Source organism: Miniopterus schreibersii (genome assembly GCF_964146895.1).
Source record: "Miniopterus schreibersii genome assembly, chromosome: 5".
NCBI classification, from domain to species: Eukaryota; Metazoa; Chordata; class Mammalia; order Chiroptera; family Miniopteridae; genus Miniopterus; species Miniopterus schreibersii.
The window spans coordinates 49,852,849-49,876,844 of NC_138106.1; the positions used below are offsets into that span (position 1 = coordinate 49,852,849).

Here is a 23,996-nt window from a genome sequence, read left to right on the forward strand (position 1 = left end):
CGTGTGATGAATTAATAACGACAGTACACCTGTATTTGAACCAAAAATTGTACTGTTATATTTTTTCTTTTTCTATTCTCAAGATATTTGAAAATTTTCTATCACTGAGCCTATTGTGTGACATTGATATGAGAGAATACTTACAAAATAGAAAGGGTGTGTATAGCATAAACACATGAGAATTAATATTTTAATAAAGCCACACAGAGATGATTTATTAAAGTCCAAGTACTAAAAGTATAGAAGTGACTCTCCCATTTTTAAATGGCACTTTTCACTCATTTTCTTTTAAAAAAGAGTATGTTCTAGTGCTTTTGCAGATTCTGGAGATAATTGTATATAAAAAAAAAAATTTAGCCTGCAGTTGCTCTTGGCAGCCTTATGCTGGTCCTGTCCTGATTTTTCATTTGGTCAAATAAGAAACAGTAGGAGATGACAAAGACCATCTGCAGAGGGCAAAGTTTGACATGTAGGTGTTTCCCAAGGATAAAGTTCTTTTTCAAAAAAAGGTATTCTACCTTTAAATCCTCTAGGCTTCTGATACTGTAAGTAATGAGTCAGGAGTGTCAGAAGTACTCTGCCCTGCCATTGGGTGTCCCAGTGTGCTCTTCTGTGACTCACTAGGCAAGAAGATCAGCCATATCTCTTAAGCAGTGGTAGTTGGAGCCAATTCTTATTATAGTCCCACTGTGAGTGTAGGAATGTGTCATTCCAGTGGCCATTATTTAACAGAGCCCAGTTAGCATCTCTTCTAGCAGAGCTTTGTTGGGAGAAATACTAAGTGGACTCTGCTTTGTGAATTGACCCAGTTGTTCTGTCAATACTGTTCCTCTGTGAAGAGATGGGCCTGGGATTTGCCCTATTTGAATGGCATTGCTAGGATCTATAAAGTTTGTTTTCGTGGAGTGTGTGTCGGGGACTGTTAAGCTAGGAGTAGGAAGAGGGGCAAATATGAAAACCAGCATGGATTTGATTCTAATTAAATCAGTTGGAACAATGTTATTTTATATATTTTTCTCTTAGGCATATTTCTTATTAACTATAAAGTTGTAAATGTAAACTAAAAATTAATCACTATTTGAAAATGTGTGGTGTCCTTTGCAGAAATGGAATTAATGACAGAACTCTTACTTATTACCTGGCTGTTTTATTTTTCACAATTAAAACGAATCTTGTAAAGCTTATAGAGGAGGTACCCTATCTCATTTCTACTTCAACAGTTTAACTAGTTAATCCATAATAATTGAGGTGTATTTCCCCCCTAGATTATGCAGAAAGGCCTTATCCTGTAAAAGGGTTCTATTCTAGAAGTTCATCAGTTGTTTTGGAACTTAGGACATATTTTCCATTGAAAGTTTTGAAAATATGTAAAATAAAGATGGTTAGGTTCCTAGACTACCTTACAAAAGCCTAACTAAGTCAGATGAACTCAGATACCTACATATTTACAGTGAAAAAAATAATAGAAAATAATAATATTGCAGGAATAGTAATTAAACAAAACTAGAAACCCCTAAAGAGTTTTGAAAAATTCTTCTGAGCCCGGCTGGCATGGCTCAATGGTTGAGCATCGACCTATGATCCAAGAGATCACAGTTCAGTTCCCGGTCAGGGCACATGCCCTGGTTGCCGACTAGATCCCCCATAGCAGGGGGTGTGCAGGAGGCAGCTGATCAATGACTCTCTCATCGTTGATGTTTCTGTCTCTCTCCCTCTCCCTCCCTCTCTCTGAAATCAATAAAGATATATTAAAATGAGAGAGAGAGAGAGAGAGAGAGAGAGAGGGGAAAGAAGAAAAAGAGGAAGGGGAGGGGAGGGGAGGAAGAGGGGAGGGGAGGGAAAGGAAAGGAAAGGAAAAGAAGAAAAGAAAAGAAAAGAAAAGAAAAGAAAAGAAAAGAAAAGAAAAGAAAAGAAAAGAAAAGAAAAGAAAGAAAAGAAAAAAAGAAAAGAAAAGAAAAGAAAAGAAAAGAAAAGAAAAGAAAAGAAAAGAAAAGAAAAGAAAAGAGTTAAGATTCTCCTGGATGTTGATACTTGATGGATAAAGGGATTTAATCTGAGGGAGATAAGGAATAGATACTTTCGGGAGGCTGACAGATCTGAGTATTTTTCAATAGCTTTGTAGGTTGATGGCATTGGCTTTTCAACTCAAGCTGTTCTTTTGCTTACCAGCTAATGTTACAGTTGTGTGTGTGATTTTTTGTTTGTTTGCTTGTTTTTTTAACTTTTGAGCGGGATGAAGAGAGTAGGGAAGGAAAAGGGAGAGAAAGTTTCCTTAGGAAACCAAGATTTAGAAGAGAAAGAAAAAGGAGAAGTAACCTAGGGTATTACCTGAGGTGGATGTAATTGGCATAATAATGCAGGTTTAAGGAAGTGGGGGGAGAGGATAACAATGTGATTCCTGTTGGGGGTGAGAGAAGGAGATAAGAAAGTGTATTGGATTAAACATCCCTGTGTTGGTCAGTAACTGATGCTGGATATCTTTGGAAGTTGTTAACTGGGAATGAGGAACAGTGTGGTATCTTGGTATTTATATATGCACAAACATCAGAGTTGTTTTTTTGTGATGTGGGACAGCAACCGCCACCCAAATATTATACATTAGGGGTGCTTTTTAAAAATAAATTTTATTCTTACTATAAGCAAACATGCTCTGTCATCTTTAAACTTATAGAAAGTAAAGTATTGTAGTTTAGCCGGATCGACAAGAGATTCCTAAAACTGTGATGTAGAAATTTAGTTTTATGTTCTTTTTTCTTTATTGATTAGAAAAATCACTCTTCCCTGCTTTTCAGTCCCCAATCAGTATGTTTCTTATTTAGAATAAACCAGTCCAGAAAAGAAAAAAGAAAAGAAAAGAAAAGAAAAAAAGGCAGTGCTGCTTCTGTGCCTGCAAAAGTAGCAGCAGTGGATTATTACTTTGTATTCTGATAAATCTGTTCAAGTGCTTAAGTGTTTGTTATCAGTTCACTGATTTGATTTTCCTCGGGAATTTTGACTCTCCTTTTACTCATTTTAGATGATTTGTTCCTCTGGAGCCTTATTTCTCAGGCTGAATGAAGTAGTTTATATTAAAAGGTATTTTGTCTTTATATTAAAAGGTTTGAGGACATTACTTAAAATGTGTGATTATACTGGACTGAATTATTTTTACAGATTTATTTTGGAATAGAAATAAATGGCTTGATTCACTTCTATTTTTATAGGCATTAGAAAGTGTATTAAACTTGGGAATTGGATGACCTGAGTTGTAGTTTTCACTATTACTGACCTTGAGCAATTTTACTTAATTCTTGAGCTTCAGTTCTCGCCTTGGTTTAGTATTGACTCTGCCTCCTTCACAGGACTCTTTCCTATGTCTAAACATGTTTGTAAACATATTAAGTGCTCCATAGATATGTTACTTGTGATGATGATGGGTGATGATGGTGTGTGGTGTGCTCTCTTTGCAGGTGGTTACGCCTTCTAGAGGTATTCTAGCATTTCAAAGGTGTGTTAACCTAGACGCAAAAAACAATGGACAGGGCTTGCTTGAAAACCTTTCATTAAAGAAGTTATAGCCCTGGGGCATGACTACCCACCATGACATGCCCAGTTAGGAATTTATGATTTATTGTAGCACCCTTTTTTCATCCACATTGTTAAATTTTAATTAGTAAAGCAATAGAACCAACCTAGAGTAAGCAAGTCTTCTGGGAGAAAACAAATCCCATCTTGCCCTTTTCCCACTACCTCTACTTGCAGTTTACCTGAACATTTTAGGTTTGTAACCATCACTTTAAAATGCATGTAAAAAATGTATGTAAGTTTGTATAGGAAAATCATTTTGGATTTAGGTGTGGGGATAATTTAAGTGCATAGTTCAGGGAAAAGACTGAGTGAGCTGTTACATTGCAGGAATTTGGGTTGTCAGAAGGCAGACCAAACAGACCTAATCCATTAAATTTTGCTTTTAATATTATGCTTACTAAAGACTGGAATAAAATATATCAGCTTTGTAAAGGCTATTTTCTGGCTTTCTTCTGGATTCATGGCTTCTCAGGATGGAAGTTGCCAGAAGTATGACCACTGGATCAGTAAATCATTGTGTTTTTTAAAGTATTAGTCTAAGTTTACCATTTACTCTTTCTGTCTATGTATAGTGTACTGTTTCTTTGGTAATAGCCTCATTAAGAAAAATTTCAATGTACAGTTACTCTCCCTTCATCTGAAATGTAAATCAAGCAGATAAACATATTTAAGACTTAAAGATTCTAATGTAAATTCCTAAAAGATGAAGCTCTTTACACATATGCTGTAAGCCTTTTAGACTTTCATGGGAAATAAACCTGTTTCTAAAATACATCTTGATATTATTTATTTCAAGTGAAGGCTTAAGACCAAGTGAAATATTTATTCATTTTGAGCTTGGTTTGATTTTATTCCAGTTCACTGGTATTAGAAAAAAGGAAGATATGCTTGATTCCAGTTCATGGATTATAAGTAAAATATAGCATGGTTTATTCTGGTTTTTGGTTTGTTTGGTTTAAAGTAAAATTTGGGTTTTAAGAAAAGATAAAAAATGAGTAAATTAAAATTAGTTCAAAAGGAGTATGGATATTTTGAAGTAAAAATTTGGGTATCTAATCGATACTTGCATCATAACCTTGTATAAAATATTTGAAATTTTCAGTTTTGCCAAAAATACAAAGTTCATTGTAGGACCTCAGCCCCTGTATGTTATTTTTGTGGCATGATCTTAAACAATGTAGTAGGGTACAGGTTTTATAATTAATGGATGGATCTGAATCCTGCGGGTGCACTTTATTGAAGGGGTTACCTTTTTGTACACCTCAGTTTCTCTCATTTGTTAAATGATTAACTTGAGTACATCACGCAAGGTTGTTGGTAGGGATTAAATGGTGTTCTGGTTTTTCTTAAAGTATGGAACTTTAAGAAAAGTTAGCTGGAACTGCCTTTTGAATCGTTTGAGGGGGAGTGCTTATTAAAAATACAGTTTCCTGAACCCTACGGCATACCTACCTAGGCTCTCTACGGGTAAATTTCTAGAATCTTCCAATTTTAGTAAACTATACCAGGTTATTCTTATGTCTGCTCTGAGGGTGCTTGCAAACTGTAAACAGTACTTAAGAAATATACTCACATATAGGTTATATAAATTGAATTTCAGACCTCCAAGGTGTCCCTTGCCCAGTTCTTATCCAGTGCTGCATATTGAAGCTCCATAAAAACCAGAATTATTTGTAACAGGATTATAAAACAGAGTAATTTTCCTCCCTGTAGTAAATCCACATGTGGCAAATTGGCTTTGGCTGCTTGTTGTTGCCATATTTTCAGTAGGCCTTCTGTTCTCTTTTACTGGTTGTAAGGCCTTTCTATATGCCTTATCCCTAGAGATCTGTATCTGATCAATACAGGCATAAGAAGAAGCAAAAGCATTCCTTATTGTTTAGCATGAAGTAGTCAGTTCCCAAATCCTAACAATTCTGCTTGAATGATTCTTACATAAATTCAGCAGTAAACATTTTTGAGTACCTGCGTTGTACTGAACCCTGTGCACAATGTAAATGATTCATATAATGTCTGGCTTTCCTAAGAGCTCTTAGTCAAGTGAGGGCTGACTCTTAATTATTTTAAAACGTGATAAGCACTATAGTAGGACACATTAAAAGAGCATAGCAGAGCAGAAGAATGTTTTTCTGTTTCCACTGCCAGTAATTCAGAGTTCAGAGAAACTATAATTTATTGAGCACCAGCTGTGTGGCATACACTTAAAAAACAACAACAAAACCTATTTAACCTGTTGCTTAATCATCACAGCACCCCTATATAGTAGTAGCTATCTCCACGTTATAGATGTTAAGTGGTAGAATATGTGATTCAAACCTTGGTATGACTTCAGAGCCCATATTACACCATTATGCCTCTCTTAGGACAAAAACTTTACTGAATTTTTTTTTAAGGGGAATTTTTTGGTTCTTCAGAATTGATGCTTGTTAATTTCTTGGCATGGTGATTGAAAATGTGGTATTATTGTGCTGTCAAGGACTCTGGAGTCTTTTCTGTTTCATCTTTATCCTCTGCCATTCTGCGTTTTCCTATTTCTAGAAGCGATATACAAGGAAACATCTCCAAAAGCCAGCTCATGTATCACATCTGTTCACTTTGTTTTCCCTGTCTCTGCTTTTGTTTACTCTAAGGGAAAAAGGTCTAAGGGGAAAAGGTCCTGCTATAGGGATTTTTATCACATCAAGGTTACACAGAAATTGCCCTAAATTATTTTTATTTTATATAATGCTATTGATCATCAGGATTGATATGACTTGTTCCAGCTGCTTGGTTGGCATTCCCCTTTTTCTTGATAGTTTTGCACCAAGTGGCTAGAACTTCCACATCACAGAATAGAGCCCCTATTTCATGACAAGAATACATTTATTTTAGAATTTGTATAACCAATTCTGTGAACCTCAGTTCCTTTTTTATTTCTTTTGCTTGTTAATTTTTATGTTATTCCACGTTTCTAAGCTGTTTTGTTTATTTTGGGGAAAGTATTTCATTTTAATAGAAGTTCCTTAGCCAGTTACTTAGGATAAAGACTTGTTTGAACTTTGATTTAAAAGGCTGAGAATTTGACAGTGTTTACCCTTCAGTCTTTTCTTTTTTTAAAAAAATATGTTTTTATTGATTTCAGAGAGAGAGAGAAATAGAAACATCAATGATGAGAGAGTCATTGATGGGCTGCCTCCTGCACTCCCCTTTCTGGGGATCGAGCAGGCAACCTGGGCATGTGCCCTGACCAGGAATTGAACCACCATCTCCTGGATCATAGGTCGATGCTCAACTGCTGAGCCACGCTGACTGGGCCTTCAGACAGTCTTAATCATGCCTAAAAATAGTTTTTTTCTTGGTTCTTTTGAATAATTTACAGGATACTTTTCAATAGAGTGTTTGTGATACTGTTAAATGTGTTTAGAAAGAGCTATCTTGTATTTCTCTTCCTGCTAGAGAAACAAAAGGCAATGCTATTTTCTCTGCTAATACTATTGTTATGTCAAAAATCTCATAAAAATACTTTGTATCTATCTTATAGTCACAGATGGTGGTATGTGGTTTCTCTGGGCTTTTGTGACAGACTTTAAACTCTCTTATTTCTTCATGAGACTTTATTCTTGAGTTAAAGGAAGATTTTATAGGGACAGTCATCATTGACTTCTTTAAGTTTGCATTAAGAGTATGGCTTATTAACATCTCTAAAAGCCTCTCAGTTAAAAAGTGTTACAGATGTTGCCTTTTCACACCTCATGATCTTAAGAAACATTAAATGACTAAAGTCTCTTCAACTTTGAGATTTATCACTCATATAAAATGAGAATGTCATTGTCAGGTAATTCCTAAATAATTAAACATGCTGGAAGTGGCCTTTGGTTTTTGGGTGCTTACTCCACACTTTGGATGTGGACCTTGTGTGTTATGTTGTAACATTTGTTCTTCTCTGGGTGGATTGATTTGAGGAGTGACTTCAGAAGACTTAAAAAATGTAACCACAAGGTGTTGCTTACAGGCACAAACCTGTATTTGAGAGATTAAGAACTAGGCTGCACATATCGTTTAGGGATATGCCTAAGACTATTGTAAAAATTGTATTCTATATTTAACAACCTTCAATAGAAAGTGGTTGTTGTGTTATAGGCCATCTTTTCATTGCCTCATGAGGAGCCTGTTGTGATTTATATATTTAAGGTTTATCTATTGTGGTAAACAGTAGGGGATTTAATTCTGTGTTCTAGTTATAATAGGGAATTAATACCACCTAAGTGAATTTTAATTGAAATAGAGGATCCCAGGAGTCCTCTGACCAGAGAGAGGGCCTGGAGCCTAGCTGTTCCCACTGTTCTGCTATTGTTGCTCCTTGGAGACAATGGCATTTTGGGGAGACCAATTTTGTTTTAATTGGTTTTGAGACTCACTATACCATGTATTCTGGGAAGTTATAGTATTGAGCAAAGTGGTAACTTCTTTTAAAAAATGAGGCAGATTTGTTGTGATTTCTAGCTTTTGATGAGTATTTTGGTCTCATGGTAGCAGAGTTTAAAATGCTGCTCTATTGCTAAGACCCAAAACTATCCCTTTTCTAGTAGCAAGTGTTAAATGATTGAATATCACAGAATCAATTGTTTTACATTTTTGTTTTCCATACACTTTTTGGGAGGATACGTTTCAAAATCTAGTGCTTCCAGAGTATCTTTAGAAAGAACTTTCTAGCCCTGGCTGGTGTGGCTTAGCTGGTTGGGGCATCGTCCTGTACACTGAAAGGTCTCGGGTTCAATTTCAGTTAAGGGCACATACCCAGGTTTCAGGTTCAATCCCTGGTTGTTGGAGTATGTGCAGGAGGCAACCAGTTGATGTTTCTCTCTCACTTCACTATTTCTCTCTCCTTTCATCTCTCTCTAAAATCAGTTAAAAAACATATACTCAGGTGAGGATTAAGAAAAAGTCTGCCCTGGAGGTACAGTCTAAAAAGGAAAGAGAACTTTAGCTATTAATAACTGGATAATTGAGGCCTGAAAACTGTAAAAGATTATTTACTTATTCTTACTAATTTTTTTACATCATATTTTCAGGAACATCTGCTGCTTTGGAGGAGTAATAGTATATGAAGTTAGTCTTTCAGCTGTAGTAGAAAGGTTGTAAAATGTAGCAGAGGCAGCATGAGGCAAGTGAAGAGTTCTGCTAAAGCTTTATGTTGTTGAACAAGTTACTCTCTCTTAGTCTTACTTTTCTTATTTGCATAGTAAACATAATAGTATACCTCTACATTTATTATAAATATTAGAGTGGGTGAAACAATGAATTGGAAAGTTCTTTGTACAGTGAAATTTTATACAGCTGTTACTTACTTGCTAACTCAGCAAATTATAATGCCAAGTGATGACACGCTTTTCCTTGGCACACTAGCTGCTGACTGTCCCATGTGCTACTAATGCTCATGCCAAGTCATCCACAGTGATATCTTGCCATTCTTTATAGCTCTGCTATTTCAGATCTCTGATGGAGTAGTTTGATGGAGGAGTCTGATGGATTAGCTTGATGATTTCTGAATAAAAATTCCAGGATGCTTGAGGTAGAAAGCCTGAGAACGATTGTTCCTAGTATACCTAGGGATTTTATAGCAGTAGAGTATAGCCCATAAGAGTTCTCAGCAATTTGTCTAACTGCTTGAAAGGGAGTAAATCTCTTAATTTTTTTTAAGATAGTAATTTTTTTACTAAATGTACAGTAAGGTGAAAGGATTAGTTCTTGTCCACATCCAATCAATTTCAAATTGAGAGGCCTCAAGAGTGTCTTTCAGTGATAGCTCTATAGGACTTGCCTGTTTACCTTTCTACTTTCCTTTTAATATTTTTGCAGAATTATCTTATTTGTGTATTTTCTTAATATGGAAATCATGATGCTGGAATAGCCATTCCCAAGTATAGTTGAGGTTGAAGAGATAATAAATCCCAGGGTTATGATGGATAGCTTTCATAGCTGATTCTTGAGACTCTGAAACCATTTCTCTGAAATGTGAATTTTTTTTTAGAAACGCAACCTCAGAGGAGACAAGAGGGGAAGTCATTACACAGTCTTACATTGCTTAAATTCTCTTATCGGAGCAAGAACAAAGCTGTTACTACTATTTTTATTGAAATATGGTTATACAGTGGAAAAGTATAAGTTTTGATTATATCCCAGGCAGCTTTTGTTTTCAATTAAAATTGTGGAGTACAACAGTCATTCTTAAAGTCCATTAATTTATCTTAATTAAAAAATAGTGCTGCTTTGTTTTGTGAATTAGGCCTGTGAAGTTTTGCAGTCAACTTGTTCGGTGGAATTATTAATTCATAGTTCTTGATTGTTTTAAATTTTATTTTTGCAATCTGATTTTCACAGACTGTTTGAAATCACTTCTGTTTTTTATTTTCTTTGGGACAATTGGATTATAAGAAAATATACTCACTATCTTGAATTGTAATCTTTCTGAATCTAACCTTTCTAGATCTCTTTATGAAGAGTTTAATTTCAAAAGACTGTGATTCTGTCTTTAAGAGTGCTATAATACAAGCTTATTTTCAAATAAAGAAGAAACTAACTTATAGTAAGGTTTATAGTCAACCTGAAAAATTGAGTTAAGGTTAACAAGGTCAGAAACAAAAGTAATATAGACTATTTTGGGGGGATGGAGCATAATGATTTAGACTCAGCTTAGATTAAACTTTAAGTTTAATATTTTTATCAAGTATATTTAAGATTTATTTTACTCGGAAGTGAGATGTGAAGGGAGCATTTGAAAACTTTGAGAACTACTATATATGTTTTGGCTTGTGCTGGGGTTTGTATACAGTTAAAGCAATGAATGATGCTGTTGTAAATAAAAATGATGATGGTATTGACAAGATTTGAGTTATTCTTTTTGCAAGAGGTGTTGGATTTGTGCTCACTAAATCACACCCGTTGGGGTGTTTCACCTTGGAACTAAGGACATATGTTCAAGATAGCTGGCCATAATATAATATAGACTACCTATTAGTCACTTTTGTGTATATTAATACCTCTGTGAACTTAAATGGCTATAAATATTGGTTATAACATACCACTGATATTTGGATATTCATTTATCCTGCAGTTTTATATTTGGTAGGAGAAAAGCACTCAAACCATTGGAAAACTAGGTTATATTTTTTATCTTTTCATATGTGAGGTTCATTTGTACTTGACTTGCTATCTAGAGTTAAATATTACATTATTTTTCTTTTATTGAGTTAGTATGAATTCAGTTAGCATCTTAAAAATAAAATTGATAAAGTAGTAGAGGATAAACAGGAAAATGTGTAGTTTAGTCATTGAGCCTATTGACTTATATTGTACTGAGAACTGGTTTTAGATTTGTCAGGAAAGAGAAGCACAAACATAATTGCTACTTCAAATGATTGTAGTCACAAGAATCTGTGTGTATTCTGAAATCAATAAAAGAATAATTTAAAGCTCTAAAATTAGGTACAAGGTAGCATAGAATGGTTTAGAATAGTTTAAGAATTCGGAGAAAAAGGTGATAGTGAACTATGCCAAGTAGGAAGTGGCTTTTGAGCTTGAATTGCAGTCTTTGGATTGTTCCTGGGTTAGGGGAGGGAAGGTATCTGCCCATGATACCCCAGAACCAGTGAGCTACTTATGAATGAGGCTAAGTTCAGAATAGGTTTGCTTTTTCTTTTAAGTTTTGTATTTCTTATCCCCAAATTAACATTATTTCCCTGTTACTTTTCCCCATCTGACCTTTCTCTGAGAGGTATTCCACTATTTCCCCCCCCCTCCAGCTTTATTGAGGTATAGTTGACAAAATTGTAAAAATTTAGAGTATACAGTGTGATGATTTTTTTTTTTAATCTTTATTGTTGAGACTATTATAGATGTCCCCTTTTGAACTCCACTGATCCCTTCCACCCCCACATCCATCCTATCCCCAGGCTTTCCCCATACCAATGTCTGTCCATGGGTTATGCTTATAAACATATAAATTCTTTGATTAATCTCTCCCCACCCTCTTCTCCCTCCCCACCTTCCCTCTGAGATCCCTCATTCTGTTCCATGCTTCTATGTCTCTGGATCCACTTTGTTCATCAGTTTATTTTATTATATTTCACATATAAGTGAGGTCATGTGGTACTTGTCTTTCTCTGACTGGCTTATTTTACTTAGCGTAATACTTTCTATTTCCTTCCATGCTGTGCCACTATTTTCTTTAAAAGAAGTAAGATATGGAGAAGCAAAGAACTCAAAGCCTTACCTTCCTAAAGGCAGAGTGGTGTGAATAGAATTAGTATATTTAGACATTTGCAGCTTCAGATATTTTATTTTCAAGTAAAATAAGGAAGTCTTGAGGAAGTAACTAGGGCTTTTAGAATTGGATAGATAGGGATTCAAACCCTGGTGGCTCCACCTTTCTTCCCATTATGTTTAATATGCGAACAGTACTATCAAAATCATGGTGGTGTTTCCATTAAATATAGAATCACATGTATAAAGCATGGTGCGTGGTCTATAGAATGACTGAATAAATGGAGGTTAAAAAAATACTTAAATTGAAACAAATAGTTGAGGTAATTCTATATGGTAAACTAAGATAAACATTTAAAAGTTTGTGGCAAAGAATATAGTTTAATTTGTATACTTTGGCAATTTTCTCTGTTTAATTCTTTACATTTCTCATTTTTCTATACCTTTTTTCTTTTAGGAGACAAGGATGGCAGTAAGGTGACCACAGTGGTGGCAACTCCGGGGCAGGGTCCAGACAGGCCACAAGAAGTCAGCTATACAGACACTAAAGTGATTGGAAATGGGTCATTTGGTGTGGTATATCAAGCCAAACTTTGTGATTCAGGAGAATTAGTTGCCATCAAGAAAGTATTGCAGGACAAGAGATTTAAGGTAAGATGTTCAGTATTTCATGTATTTTGTTGCTATCAGTACATGTAAATGATTCTTTTTTTCAGTTGTTTCTTTTTGCTTCAAATTTCATTTATTGTGCATATTTTTGTTCAACTCAACTACTTACTATAGTGATTTTATTTTCCGTTATGTATTTCGAAGAGATAAAGTATCCTGAAGATTGCATTATTATTTTTGAACCACTGCTATGAGTGATTCATGTATTTAAAATACTGTGAAAGATAGATTAAAGCATCTTCCTTTCTACTTTTAAAAAGTTATCTCTCCCTGCCTTAGGGCTCGCTGGTGTAGGAGACCTGAGAAACACTGCCTCTAGCAGAGGATCATTTGATATTTTTGACTATGCTTCCTTTCTTAAAAAATTTCCTTTGAATTTGTGATTCAACACTACCATTACCCCCCACCCCCATAACTAGGACCTTTCTTTATTGTCTTCTTATGTCTCTCTTCCATCTGCCCCTAGAAACCAGCAATCCCCACAGTTCATTTTATTTTAATTTCTTACATCATTTCTTTAGGGGATCCTATACATGGATGCTTGGAGGTCATCTCTGTTATAGTATAGTGGAGAGAGTCAGGAGACCTGGGCTGTAGTCAAGGCTTTGCCATTAGTAAGCCATGCAGTTCTGTTTCTTTCTCGACGACTCCTACCTCTGCAACATTTTACTGAGAGTTTCCCATTTATTAGGAACTTTGCTAAACATTAAGGGATATAAAAATAAATAAGGGGTGATTACTGCTCTGAAATAGCACACATTCTAGTGTCTGTATGCTCTAGAATGTCTCGAACATTCTAATGGTAATTTTAATCTTTTTAGAAAAAAAATCTACAGTTTTTGCCATCAGTTCTCATTCTCTCTCCCAATTGCTAGTTCCATGTTTCCAAATGCCCTCTGGATCTTGGTATCTCAGTGTTGCACTGTTATCTCAAATTGGCAAGACTTCTTATACAACCCTGACTTTTAAGACCCAGTGGAAATAATTTCTGTTGGTTCACATTCCTTTTTTTTTTCTGTCTAATGGCATTACCATTCACCTTGTCATTCAGACTTTTCCATTTTCTAAAACCTCCCATTCTCTCATACCTCATATCCAATCATTATTGAACTTGGTTGATTTCTTCCCCCCCCCCACTGCCTTGTTGATCTCTCCCTTCTTTCCTTTTCTCATCACCACTATTCTGATCAGGCTCTTGTCACTATTTGGCTTAACCACTTTGTAAGACTCTACCTCCGGATCTTCTCACTTCTAATCCCTTCTACATACCAACACTAGAATAATCCCACAGTTCAGTTCGGTCATATTGTTTCTCCTACATACAAATCTTCTATTGTTCCCCATAGTCTAGAAAAGAAAGCCTGCTCACTTCAATTGTACTTTCAGGCGCTTCCATAATCTTGCTGTATCTCCAAATACTCAGTTTTCCAACCTTTCTGTGTCACTGTCCTGGACCTATATTGGTCTTTATGGCCTCTTTGCTTTTATTAAGATTCCCATTGTCTTCCCATATCACTTCCATTCTTCTACTATCTAAATCTAAGACCCATGTCAGATTCTTTCTTTATGAAATTTCTCAGATGATTCCAGCCATCCATATGGATTTTCCTATTCTAAATTTCTTGAACACTAGAAAATTCCAAATTTTTTATGATAAGGACTTCATTTTTATTTATGTGTGTCTCTTGGATACCCACCTACTCAATGTTTTTTGGATTAGTAGTTGATGGTAGCAAATACTTATCAAATACTTACTGTATGCTCAATAATCTACTAAGATTTTTACATGAGTAGTTTTATTTGAGACTTACATTAGTATTGTGAGATTGGTACTGTTATTATTTGGGTTAGGCAAACTATGCACAAAGAAATCATAAATTAACTTGTCCAGCAAGTCCACACTTAGCACATGGATAAATGGGCGAGTATTTGAATCCAAGCAGTGTGACTCCAGAGTACTTTATTACATTTTATCATTGCTGTGTCAAACTGATATATTCTGTTTAGAGATATTTGAATTAGTTCTTTGTCTTGTTTTTGCTTGTTTTTAGTTTAAATTTCCCCCTCTAGCATAGTTAGGTTATTCATTTGAAATAGTTTGGTTCATTTGTTTCTGTCTGTATCTATCCATTCTTAGAACTTTATCTTCACTCTTTTTGATTTTTTAAAAAAAATCTGTGAAACACTAACCTGGTTCCAAAAGCCAGAAATATACAAGTGGCTTTCCCTCATTCCCTCTTGCTTGTTTCTACTCACTCCCTGAAGATGGCCAATCTCATTATGTGTTAGTTTATTTTTTTCTGGGTTTCTTTTGCACAAATGAGCAGTTGAGTGTAGTTTTCTTGGTTTCTTTCTTACAGGAAAGGTAGGTAATACATTAGAGATACTCTTTTGTACTATGTTTTTTCTCTTAACTATAGTTACTGGGAATCATTGTGTATCCTTTTTACAGCTTTATGGCATTGTAGCGTGGATTTAGTCATTCTTCTATGTGTGGATATTTAATTTCCTTTCAGTATTTTGTAAATCTCCAAGAGTGCTATTATGACAAACCTTTTACATATGTAACTTTTTAAATTAGATGTATATCCTCAGTGTAGATTAAGAGAAGTAGGGCTGCTGAATCAAAACATAAACACATATGCAGTTTTGTTTGATATTGTTAAATTCTTCTCCACAAGCATTGTACCAATTTGCATTCTGCCTGGTAATATGAGTGCCTTTTTCCCCACAGCTTTAACAACATGCATTGCTTTGCTTTTTTTTCTTTCTTCTTCTTCTTCTTTTTTTTTTTTTTTTTCGGTTAATCCTTACCCAAGGATATTTAGAAACAGTGGAAGGGAGAGAAGCAGGGGGTGGAGAAGAGAGAGAGAGAGAGAGAGAGAGAGAGGGCGGGGGGGAGGGGGAGAGAGAGAGAGAAACATTGATGTAAGAGAGACACATTGATGGGTTGCCTCCCACACAAGCCTCGACTGGGATCCAACCTGCAACCCAGGTACCTGCGTGCCCTTGACCAGAATTGAACCCAAGACCCTTCAGTGCACAGGTCAATTCTCTGACCACCGAGTCACACCAGCTAGGGTGCATTGCTTTACTTTTACATTTTTGACAATCTGATAGGAGAGAAATGGTATCTCATTGTAGTTTTAATTTACAATTTTATTGTGAATATAGTGTATCATCTTTTCATCTGTTCACTGTCCATTTTATTATTGTGTGTGAATTGTCCTTTTTTGGGGCCCATTTTTAAAATGGATTTTTGGTCTTTTCCTCTTAACTCTGAAGAGTTTATTATGGATATAGTCTTTATCTGATATATGTAATATTTTTAATTTATGTATTCTATTTTTTTGCCTTCTAAAAGTCCCTCCTCCCTAATGTAGTCAGGCTTATTATTCTCTTACCGTATCTGGATTTTCAGTTATGGTTAGAAAGCCTTTTCACTAAAAAGCCTTTCCTTACAGAAAAGCCTTTTCCTTAGGTAAAAATAAGTTCACCCTTATTTTCTTCTAGTAGTTATAAGATGTCACATTTTATATTTAGATCCCTGATTCATTTGAAGTTTATTCCTATGTATGGGGTTTATTCCTGTGTATGGTCTGAGTTATTGATCTAATTTTTATCTTTCTTAATCATTAACCAGTTATCTCACTGCAGTTTATTAAAAGGTCTATCTTTGTTGCACTGATTTTAAGATGCTGTTGTTATATGCCAAATTTCCACTGTACTTGGCCTATTTCTGTACTTTCCATTCTATTCCAGTAGGTCATTTGCATATTCATATGTCGGTACTACACTGTTTAAATTATAGAGCTTTATAGTATGTTTTTTTGTCTGGTAGGGCTAATTTTCCCTTGTAGCTCCCCCCCCCCATGTTTTTCTAGCTATTCTTGGTTGTTTATTTTTCCATATGAACTTTGGTATCATTTTGGCTAACTCCATAAAAAAGCTTCTTGATATTTTTAATTGGAATTTCATTAACTTTATAAATTGGTGAGAACTAATCTATTTGTGATATTTAATTATCCAGGAATAAGAGGTACCTTTCCATTTGTTGAGGTTAACTTTTGTATCTCTCAGGAATTTTACTTATACAAACTTTTGACATTTTTTTGTTAAGTTTATTTCTAAGTATTTTATTGCTTTTGTTGCTGTTGTTGTATAGTTCTGTTTTTTTCTCCTACATGCTAAAAAGGAGCAAGCTGCCTTACACAAGCTCAGTTCTCTCTACTGTATCATCTTTCCTTTGTGGAATTTAGGTATTCTTTGTTCTCTTTGCTAAATGTTAACTGTTCGAAAACATTTTTTTGATATAGTGACCAATTTATTTCTCTTGATTATCATAAAATAGTAGGAATTTTTTGACTAACAATTCTGTAGGTTTATATCTATGATACACATAGCTGCTGGCTAGGATTGCATTAAATAATATGCACTTCCAGAAAAAGTTTGGAATAGAGTCTCCTCCTTGCTCAATTAAATAAGCCAACCCGCTGAACCTGCTAGTGTCAGTGAGAGGCCGTTTATTTTGGTGTAAAAGCAAGGAGAGAGAGAGAAAGGTCATAGATAAAAAGAAAACCAAGAGTAATTATCCCTACATCAGTAGTCAGTAAACTTTATATCTAAGACGGTGATGTGTGTGTTATTTTAAGGAATTTCTATGACAAGCTTAATTTCATTAGTGTTTTACTTACAGTTTGAATGTGTGTGTGTTTTTTCCCCTGTGTGACCCATCATACTGTGGCAAATTAGTTCAAGTAAAGTCAAATTACCTCACTTGACCAGTTTGGAAATGCTTGTGATAGAAAACGCTATTATGGTATTGTAGGGATAAAGTCCAGTTAGGTACCTTATGTAGGAGACCTTTGATATTAGAGCAGGGAGAAGGTTAATCAGTCCCCAAAACTACTGATGGTTGTTGAGGCTGGCTTTCCCATTTTGAAGATCAGTAAGTTGCATTTTTAATTAATTAGTGATCTTAGCTTCATTAACTATTAATTTCACTTCTCCTTTGAATTAAGTATAGGTTTCAGGTCTCCTGCTTGGTTTCACTTGTGTGATTGGGATGTGGGGGTGGAGATGTGAAGTGTCACTGTTCTATTGTGAATGGAGAGTGAATAGAGTTCTACATTTAGTCTGTACCATTTGAAGAGTGAAGACAGATAACGTCTGATTTCAATCCTTAGGGATAGGATTATTCTCTGAATTGTATTCAGGAGACAGCATAGGAGAAAAAAGACCTTCGTCCACTGTTAGTAGTTTTGTGTGCTTGAACATTCTTAGTAACTTTATAAGCCTCAGTTTCATCATCTGTAAAATGGAGATGCCACTATTACAGCAGTGCCCCAGACCAATGTTTGGTGCATAAAGGAATTCAATAAGTATTATTCTGCTATCTTTTTTCCTCCAATGTTGTGTGTGTCAAATGAAGCAGTGTATTATGAGAACATTTTCTAAATTTTAAAGCTTCTTATAACTAAGTTTTATGTTTATTTTCAGGCATCTGAATTACTACAAACTGCTGTTCACTTTGGATTTTTTTTCTTGCTTATTTCTCTTAAATTTGGTAACCCTATTTTAAGGCACATAATTATTTGTATTTATATAGCTATTTTAAGTCATTTGTGGAAAATCTGTTTCCTAATAAAACTCACAGACACCTTAAAAGAAATAATCTTTAGTTATGCCATATGGAGCTTTGTTTGGATCATAAAAACTTGGAGTTATCAGGCGGAAGGACAAACGCAGGTTGGATAGGAAAAGCCTTATACTGCAGTACAGTTCTAAGAAAACCACAGTAAAACCAAAGGGGAATTCTCAACCCAAGGTTTAACTATCAAAGAAATCCAGTATCACTTGGGAAAAGGCTTCCATTAAATATGTCTGCTGTGCTCAGTCATTGACTGAGGACAGCCCATGGGAAGCTTGGCTTGTCCCCATTGAGAGAATGGCTTTGAGAGTTCACCATCTGGGACCATTGGTCAATGATGTTCCTTGCATTGAGAGATCTGTGAAGTACATTTTCATAATTGCCATACCAAGCATCTTGAGGATGCAGACTGTTTTATGCTATTTTCCCAAGTGCCTATGTAGAATGACAGGTAAGATATTTTTAGAGACTGTACAGAAGTTGGTGTGGAAGGGTTCTAGTGATTTTGCTCTTAAAATTACATATAATTTAATTGCCTCTATTATTCCAGAGAGGAAAAAAATGGATCCATTGTATTTGTGGTCCTGAATGACCTCTTTCTGGCTTTCAGTGGCTTGAGTAGCTTGAGAGAAAAAAAAGAAGTAAGGCTGCTGAGGCAATTAGGCAAGAAAAAGTAATAAATGGCATTCTGGTTGGAAAGGAAGAGGTAAAGCTGTCACTATTTGCAGATGACATATTATATATAGAAAACCCTAAAGACTCCACAAATTAACCTCTGTTGAGGAGAAAGGGAAGGACAAGGACAGGTTAGATAGGAAAAGCCTGAAACTGTAGTGCAGTCCTAATTTGTTAGAACCAATAAAAAAATTCAGTGAAGTTTCAAGATACAAAATCAGTACACACAAATCTGTTGCATTTCTATACATTAATGACTAGCTGTCAGAAAAGAAAGAAAACTCATTTAAAATTGCATTAAAAAGAATAAAATACCTAGGAATAAATTTAACCAAGGAGGTGAAAGATCTGTATGTTGAAAACTACAAGACAGTGAGAGAAATTGAAGACGACACAAATAAATGGAAAGCTCTTTCATGCTCATGAATTGGAAGAATTGGTATTATTAAAATGTCCATACTACCCCAAACAATCTACAGATTCAGTACAATCCCTATCAAAATTTCAATGGCATTTTTCAAGGAAATAGAACCAGTAATTCTAAAATTTGTGTGGAGTTATAAAATCCCTGAATAGCCAAAGCAGTCTCGAGAATGAAGGACAAAGCTGGAGGCATCACAACTCTGATTTCAAACTATATTACAAAGCTATAGTAATTACAACAGTATAGTATTGGAATAAAAAACAGACACATAAGTCAATGGAACAGAACAGAGAGTCCAGAAATAACCCACATATATTTGGTCAGTTAATTAACAACAAAGGAAGGAAAAAATACAATGGGGAAAGTGCAGTCTCAATAAATGGTACTGGGAAAGCTAGACAGCCACATGCAAAAGAATGAAACTGGACCACTACTTTAGACCGTACACAAGTGGATTAAACTCAAAGTGGATTAAAGACTTGAATGTAAGACCTGAAACCATAAAACTCATGGAAGAAAACATAGGTGTTAAGTTCCTTGATATAAGTTTTACAAATGAATTTTTGAATCTGAAACCAAAAGCAGCAAAAGCAAACATAAATAAGTTGGACTACATCATAAAAAGCTTCTGTACAGCAAAGGTAGCTATCAACAAAATGAAAAGACAACCTACTGAATGGGAGAAAATATTTGCAAATCATCTAACTGATAAGGGGCTTAAATCCAAAATATATAAAGATCTCATACAACTCAATAGCAAAAGAACAAACAATCCAATTAAGAAATGGGCAGAAGATCTAAATAGACATTTTCTAAAGAAGACATATAAATGCACAATTACATGAAAAGATGCTCAGCATCATCAACCATCAGGTAAATGCAAATCAAAACTACAAGATAACACCTCTCATATGTTACAATGGCTATTCTATATTAAAAGAAATTGTTGGCAAGGATGTGGAGAAAAGGGAACCCTGTGTACTGTTGGTGGGAATGTGGATTGGTGCAGCCACTACAGAAGACAGTATGGAGGTTTCTCAAAAAATTAAAAATAGAACTACCATATGATCCAACAGTTCCACTTTGTTATTTATTCAAATAAAACAAAAACACTAATTTGAAAAATCTATGCACCCTCCTTCCATGTTCATTGCAGCATTATTTACATTAGCGAAGATATGGAAACAGCCTTAAGTGTCCATCAGTGAACAAATGGATAAAGAAATTGTGGTGTGTGCACAATGGGATATTATTCAGCCATAAAAAGGAATGAAATTATGCCACTTGTGACAGCATAGGTGGACCATGATGGTATTATGCCAAGTGAAATAAGTCAGACAAGGAAAGACATACACCATATTATCTCTCTTCTATGTAGAATCTAAACAACAACAACAAATGCAAGCTTATGGGTAAAGAGAGTAGATTGGTGGTGGTTGTCAGAGGTGAGGTGTGCGGGGTAGAATAAATGGGTGAGAAACAAGGCATAATGTGCTTTAAGTTTTCTCACTTTTTTATAATTTTACTATTCTTTAGTGTTTACACCTTTTCAAATTACTATGTAGCTGTGGTAAATTCCAAAGAAGTGTTTAGCATCAGGAATTAGATTTTCCTTTTGACTAGTTTCACTAAAGTTTTTTAAATTTTTGTGGATGATCCCTTGCTTGATTCTTTTTTTATAATATATTGAGAAATAAAGACTGTACCACAAATTTCACCATTTTGTACTCTACAATTTATTGGTTTGACTATAGTCACGGAGTTGTACAATAAATTTAACCTTATTATAGTCTACAATTCACTGGTTTTTCTTTCTTTATTTAAATTTTTTTTTCTTTCTATTGTTCAGAATATTATAGATGTCCCCTTTTTTCTCCATTGACTCCTTCCACCCTGCACCCACTCCCCTCCTCAGGCCTTCACCACACTGTTGTCTGTGTCCATGGGTTATACATAAATGTATATAAATTCTTTGGTTAATCTCTCCCCACCCACCCACCCACTCCCACCTTCCCCTTTGAGATTCATCAGTCTGTTCCATGCTTCTGTGTCACTGAATCTATTTTGTTCATCAGATTATTGTGTTTAGAGTCCACATGTAAGTGAGATCATGTGATATTTGTCTTTCTCTGCCTGGCTTATTTCACTAAGCATAATATTCTCCAGGTCCATCCATACTGTCCCAAACAGTACAAGATCCTTCTTCTTTACAGCTGTGTAATATTCTATAGTGTAAATGTCCCACAGCTTTTTCATCCACTCATCCACTTATGGGCACTTGGGCTGTTTCCAGATCTTAGCTATTGTAAATTGCGCTGCTATGAACATAGGGGTGCATATATTCTTTCTGATTAGTGTTTTAGGATTCTTAGGATATGTTCCTAGAATTGAGATCACTGGGTCAAAAGGCAGTTCATTTTTAATTTTTTGAGGAACCTCCGTACTGTTTTCCATAGTGGCTGCGCCAGCCTGCATTCCCACCAGTAGTGTACCAGAGTTCCCCTTTCTCCACATCCTCGCCAGCATGTGTCATTTGTTGATTTGTTGATGGTAGTCATTCTGACAGGTGTGAAGTGATAGCTCATTGTGTTTTAATTTGCATCTCTGATGATTAGCAACGTTGAGCATTTTTTCACGTGTTCATCTCTATGTCCTTTGGAGAAGTGTCTATTCAGGTCCTTTGCCCATTTTTTAATTGAACTGTTTATCTTCATCTTCTTGAGTTGTATGAGTTCTTTTGCACTTTGGAAATTAGTCTGTTATTAGATGCATCCTTGGCAAATGTGTTCTGTCATACCATGGGTTTCCTCTGTATTTTGAGGCTGATTTCTTTTGCTCTGCAGAAGCTTTTTAGTTTGATGTAGTCCCATTTGTTTATTTTTTTCTTTTGTTTCTTTTACCCTAGGAGATGTATCAGTGAAAAATTCTACTACATGAGATGCCTGTGACTTTACTGCCTATGTTTTCTTCCAGGATCTTTATGGTTTTGCACTTATATTTAAGTCTTTCATCCATTTTGAATTTATTCTTGTGTATGGAGTAAGTTGGTGATCTATTTTCATTTTTTTGCATGTACCTGTCCAATTTTCTCAACACCATTTGTTGAAGAGACTGCCTTTACTCCATTGTATGCTCTTGCCTCCTTCGTCAAATATTAACTGACCATAATGGTGTGGGTCTATTTCTGGGGTCTCTGTTCTGTTCCATTGATCTATGTGTCTGTTGTTGTACCAATACCAGGTTGTTTTGATTAGAGTGGCTTTGTAATATAGTTTGATTTACTACAGTACAGTTACCCTTCCAACTCTGTTCTTCTTTCTCAAGGTTCCTGTGGCTATTTGGGGTCTTTTTTAGTTCCATATAAATTTTTGGAGTATTTGTTCTAGCTTTGTGAAATATGCTGTTAGTATTTTAATAGAAATTGCATTGAATCTATAGCTTGCTTTGGGCAGTATGGACATTTTAATGATATTAATTCTTCCAATCCATGAACATGGTATATTCTGCCACTTGTTTATATCTTCCTCTGTTTCTTTTTTCAGTGTCCTGTAGTTTTCCAAGTACAGGTCTTTTACATTCTTGGTTAAGTTTATTCCAAGGCATCTTTTGTTTTTAGTTGCAGTGGTAAATGGGATTGTTTTTTTAGTTTCTCCTACTGAGAGTTCATTGTTGGTGTATAAAAATGCCGTCAATTTTCGGATGTTAATTTTGTTTCCAGCTACCTTTCCAAATTCATTTATCAAATCTAGTAACAGTTTGGTGAAGGCTTTAGGGTTTTCTATTCATTGGTTTTTCTGTATTCACAGAATTTTAGTTGTATACAGAGTATCGTTATTCTCTCATTACAGAATATTTCATCACCGCAGAAAGAAACTTTATACTTATTATTAGTCACTCCCTTTCCTCTTTTCCCCCAGGCCCTGGCAACTGCTAATCTGGTTTCTCTCTCTGGATTTGCCCATTCTGGACATTTTATATAATTGGAATCATAATATTTAACTGTTTTGTATCTGGCTTCTTTCACTTAGAATAATGTTTTCTGGGTTCATTCATGTTGTACTGTGTCACAGTACTTCAGTCCTTATTATGGACAAATAATATTTCATTGTTTGGATATGCATCATTTTGTTTATCCATTCATCAGCTGATGAATATTTGAGTTGTTTCCTTTTTTGGGCTATTTTGAATGATGCTGCTCTGAACATTTGAATACAAGTTTTCATGGGGGACTTTTTTTTTTCCTTCAGTTTTCTTGTGTATATACCTATAGATATAGTAGGACATTTGGTGACTCTGATTTACATTTTGAGGAAGTGCAAATCTCTGCACCATTTTATAAACCCACAAGCAGTGTATCAGCATTATCATTTCTCCACATCATTGCTAGTACTTGTTATTGTCTGTTTGTTGTTTTTTTAATTATTCCCAACTTAGAATGAACTGGTATCTCCTTGTCTTGATTTGCATTTCTTGATGGCTAATGCAGTTGAGCATCTTTTTATGTGTTTATTGGCCATTTGAGTGTGTTCTTTGGAAAAATGTCTGTTGATTCCTTTGAGTTTTTGAGCAGTTTTAGTTTTATAGAAAAATGAGTGAAAAGTACAATATTCCCATATATATTCCTCTCCTCTTCAGTTTTTCTTATTATCGATGTTGATTTGTTACAATCAAACCAATATTGATCCATTATTAGTCATTATAGTCCATAGTTTGATTTATGTTTCAATTTTTGTGCTGTCTAGTCTGGGATTTGACAACTGTATAGTGACA

General features: G+C 35.1%; 1 protein-coding gene across 7 annotated transcripts in view; it reads left to right on the forward strand.

Annotated features, from left to right (window-relative positions):
- GSK3B (glycogen synthase kinase 3 beta) overlaps positions 1–23,996 on the forward strand; it is a 165,849-nt gene that overhangs the window by 42,579 nt on the left and 99,274 nt on the right. For all 7 annotated transcript variants that reach the window (XM_081137572.1, XM_081137570.1, XM_081137574.1 and 4 more), the window contains one exon: positions 12,266–12,459. In XM_081137572.1, coding sequence (XP_080993698.1) covers positions 12,266–12,459 — 194 coding nt within the window. The remainder of the gene's footprint in view (positions 1–12,265; positions 12,460–23,996) is intronic.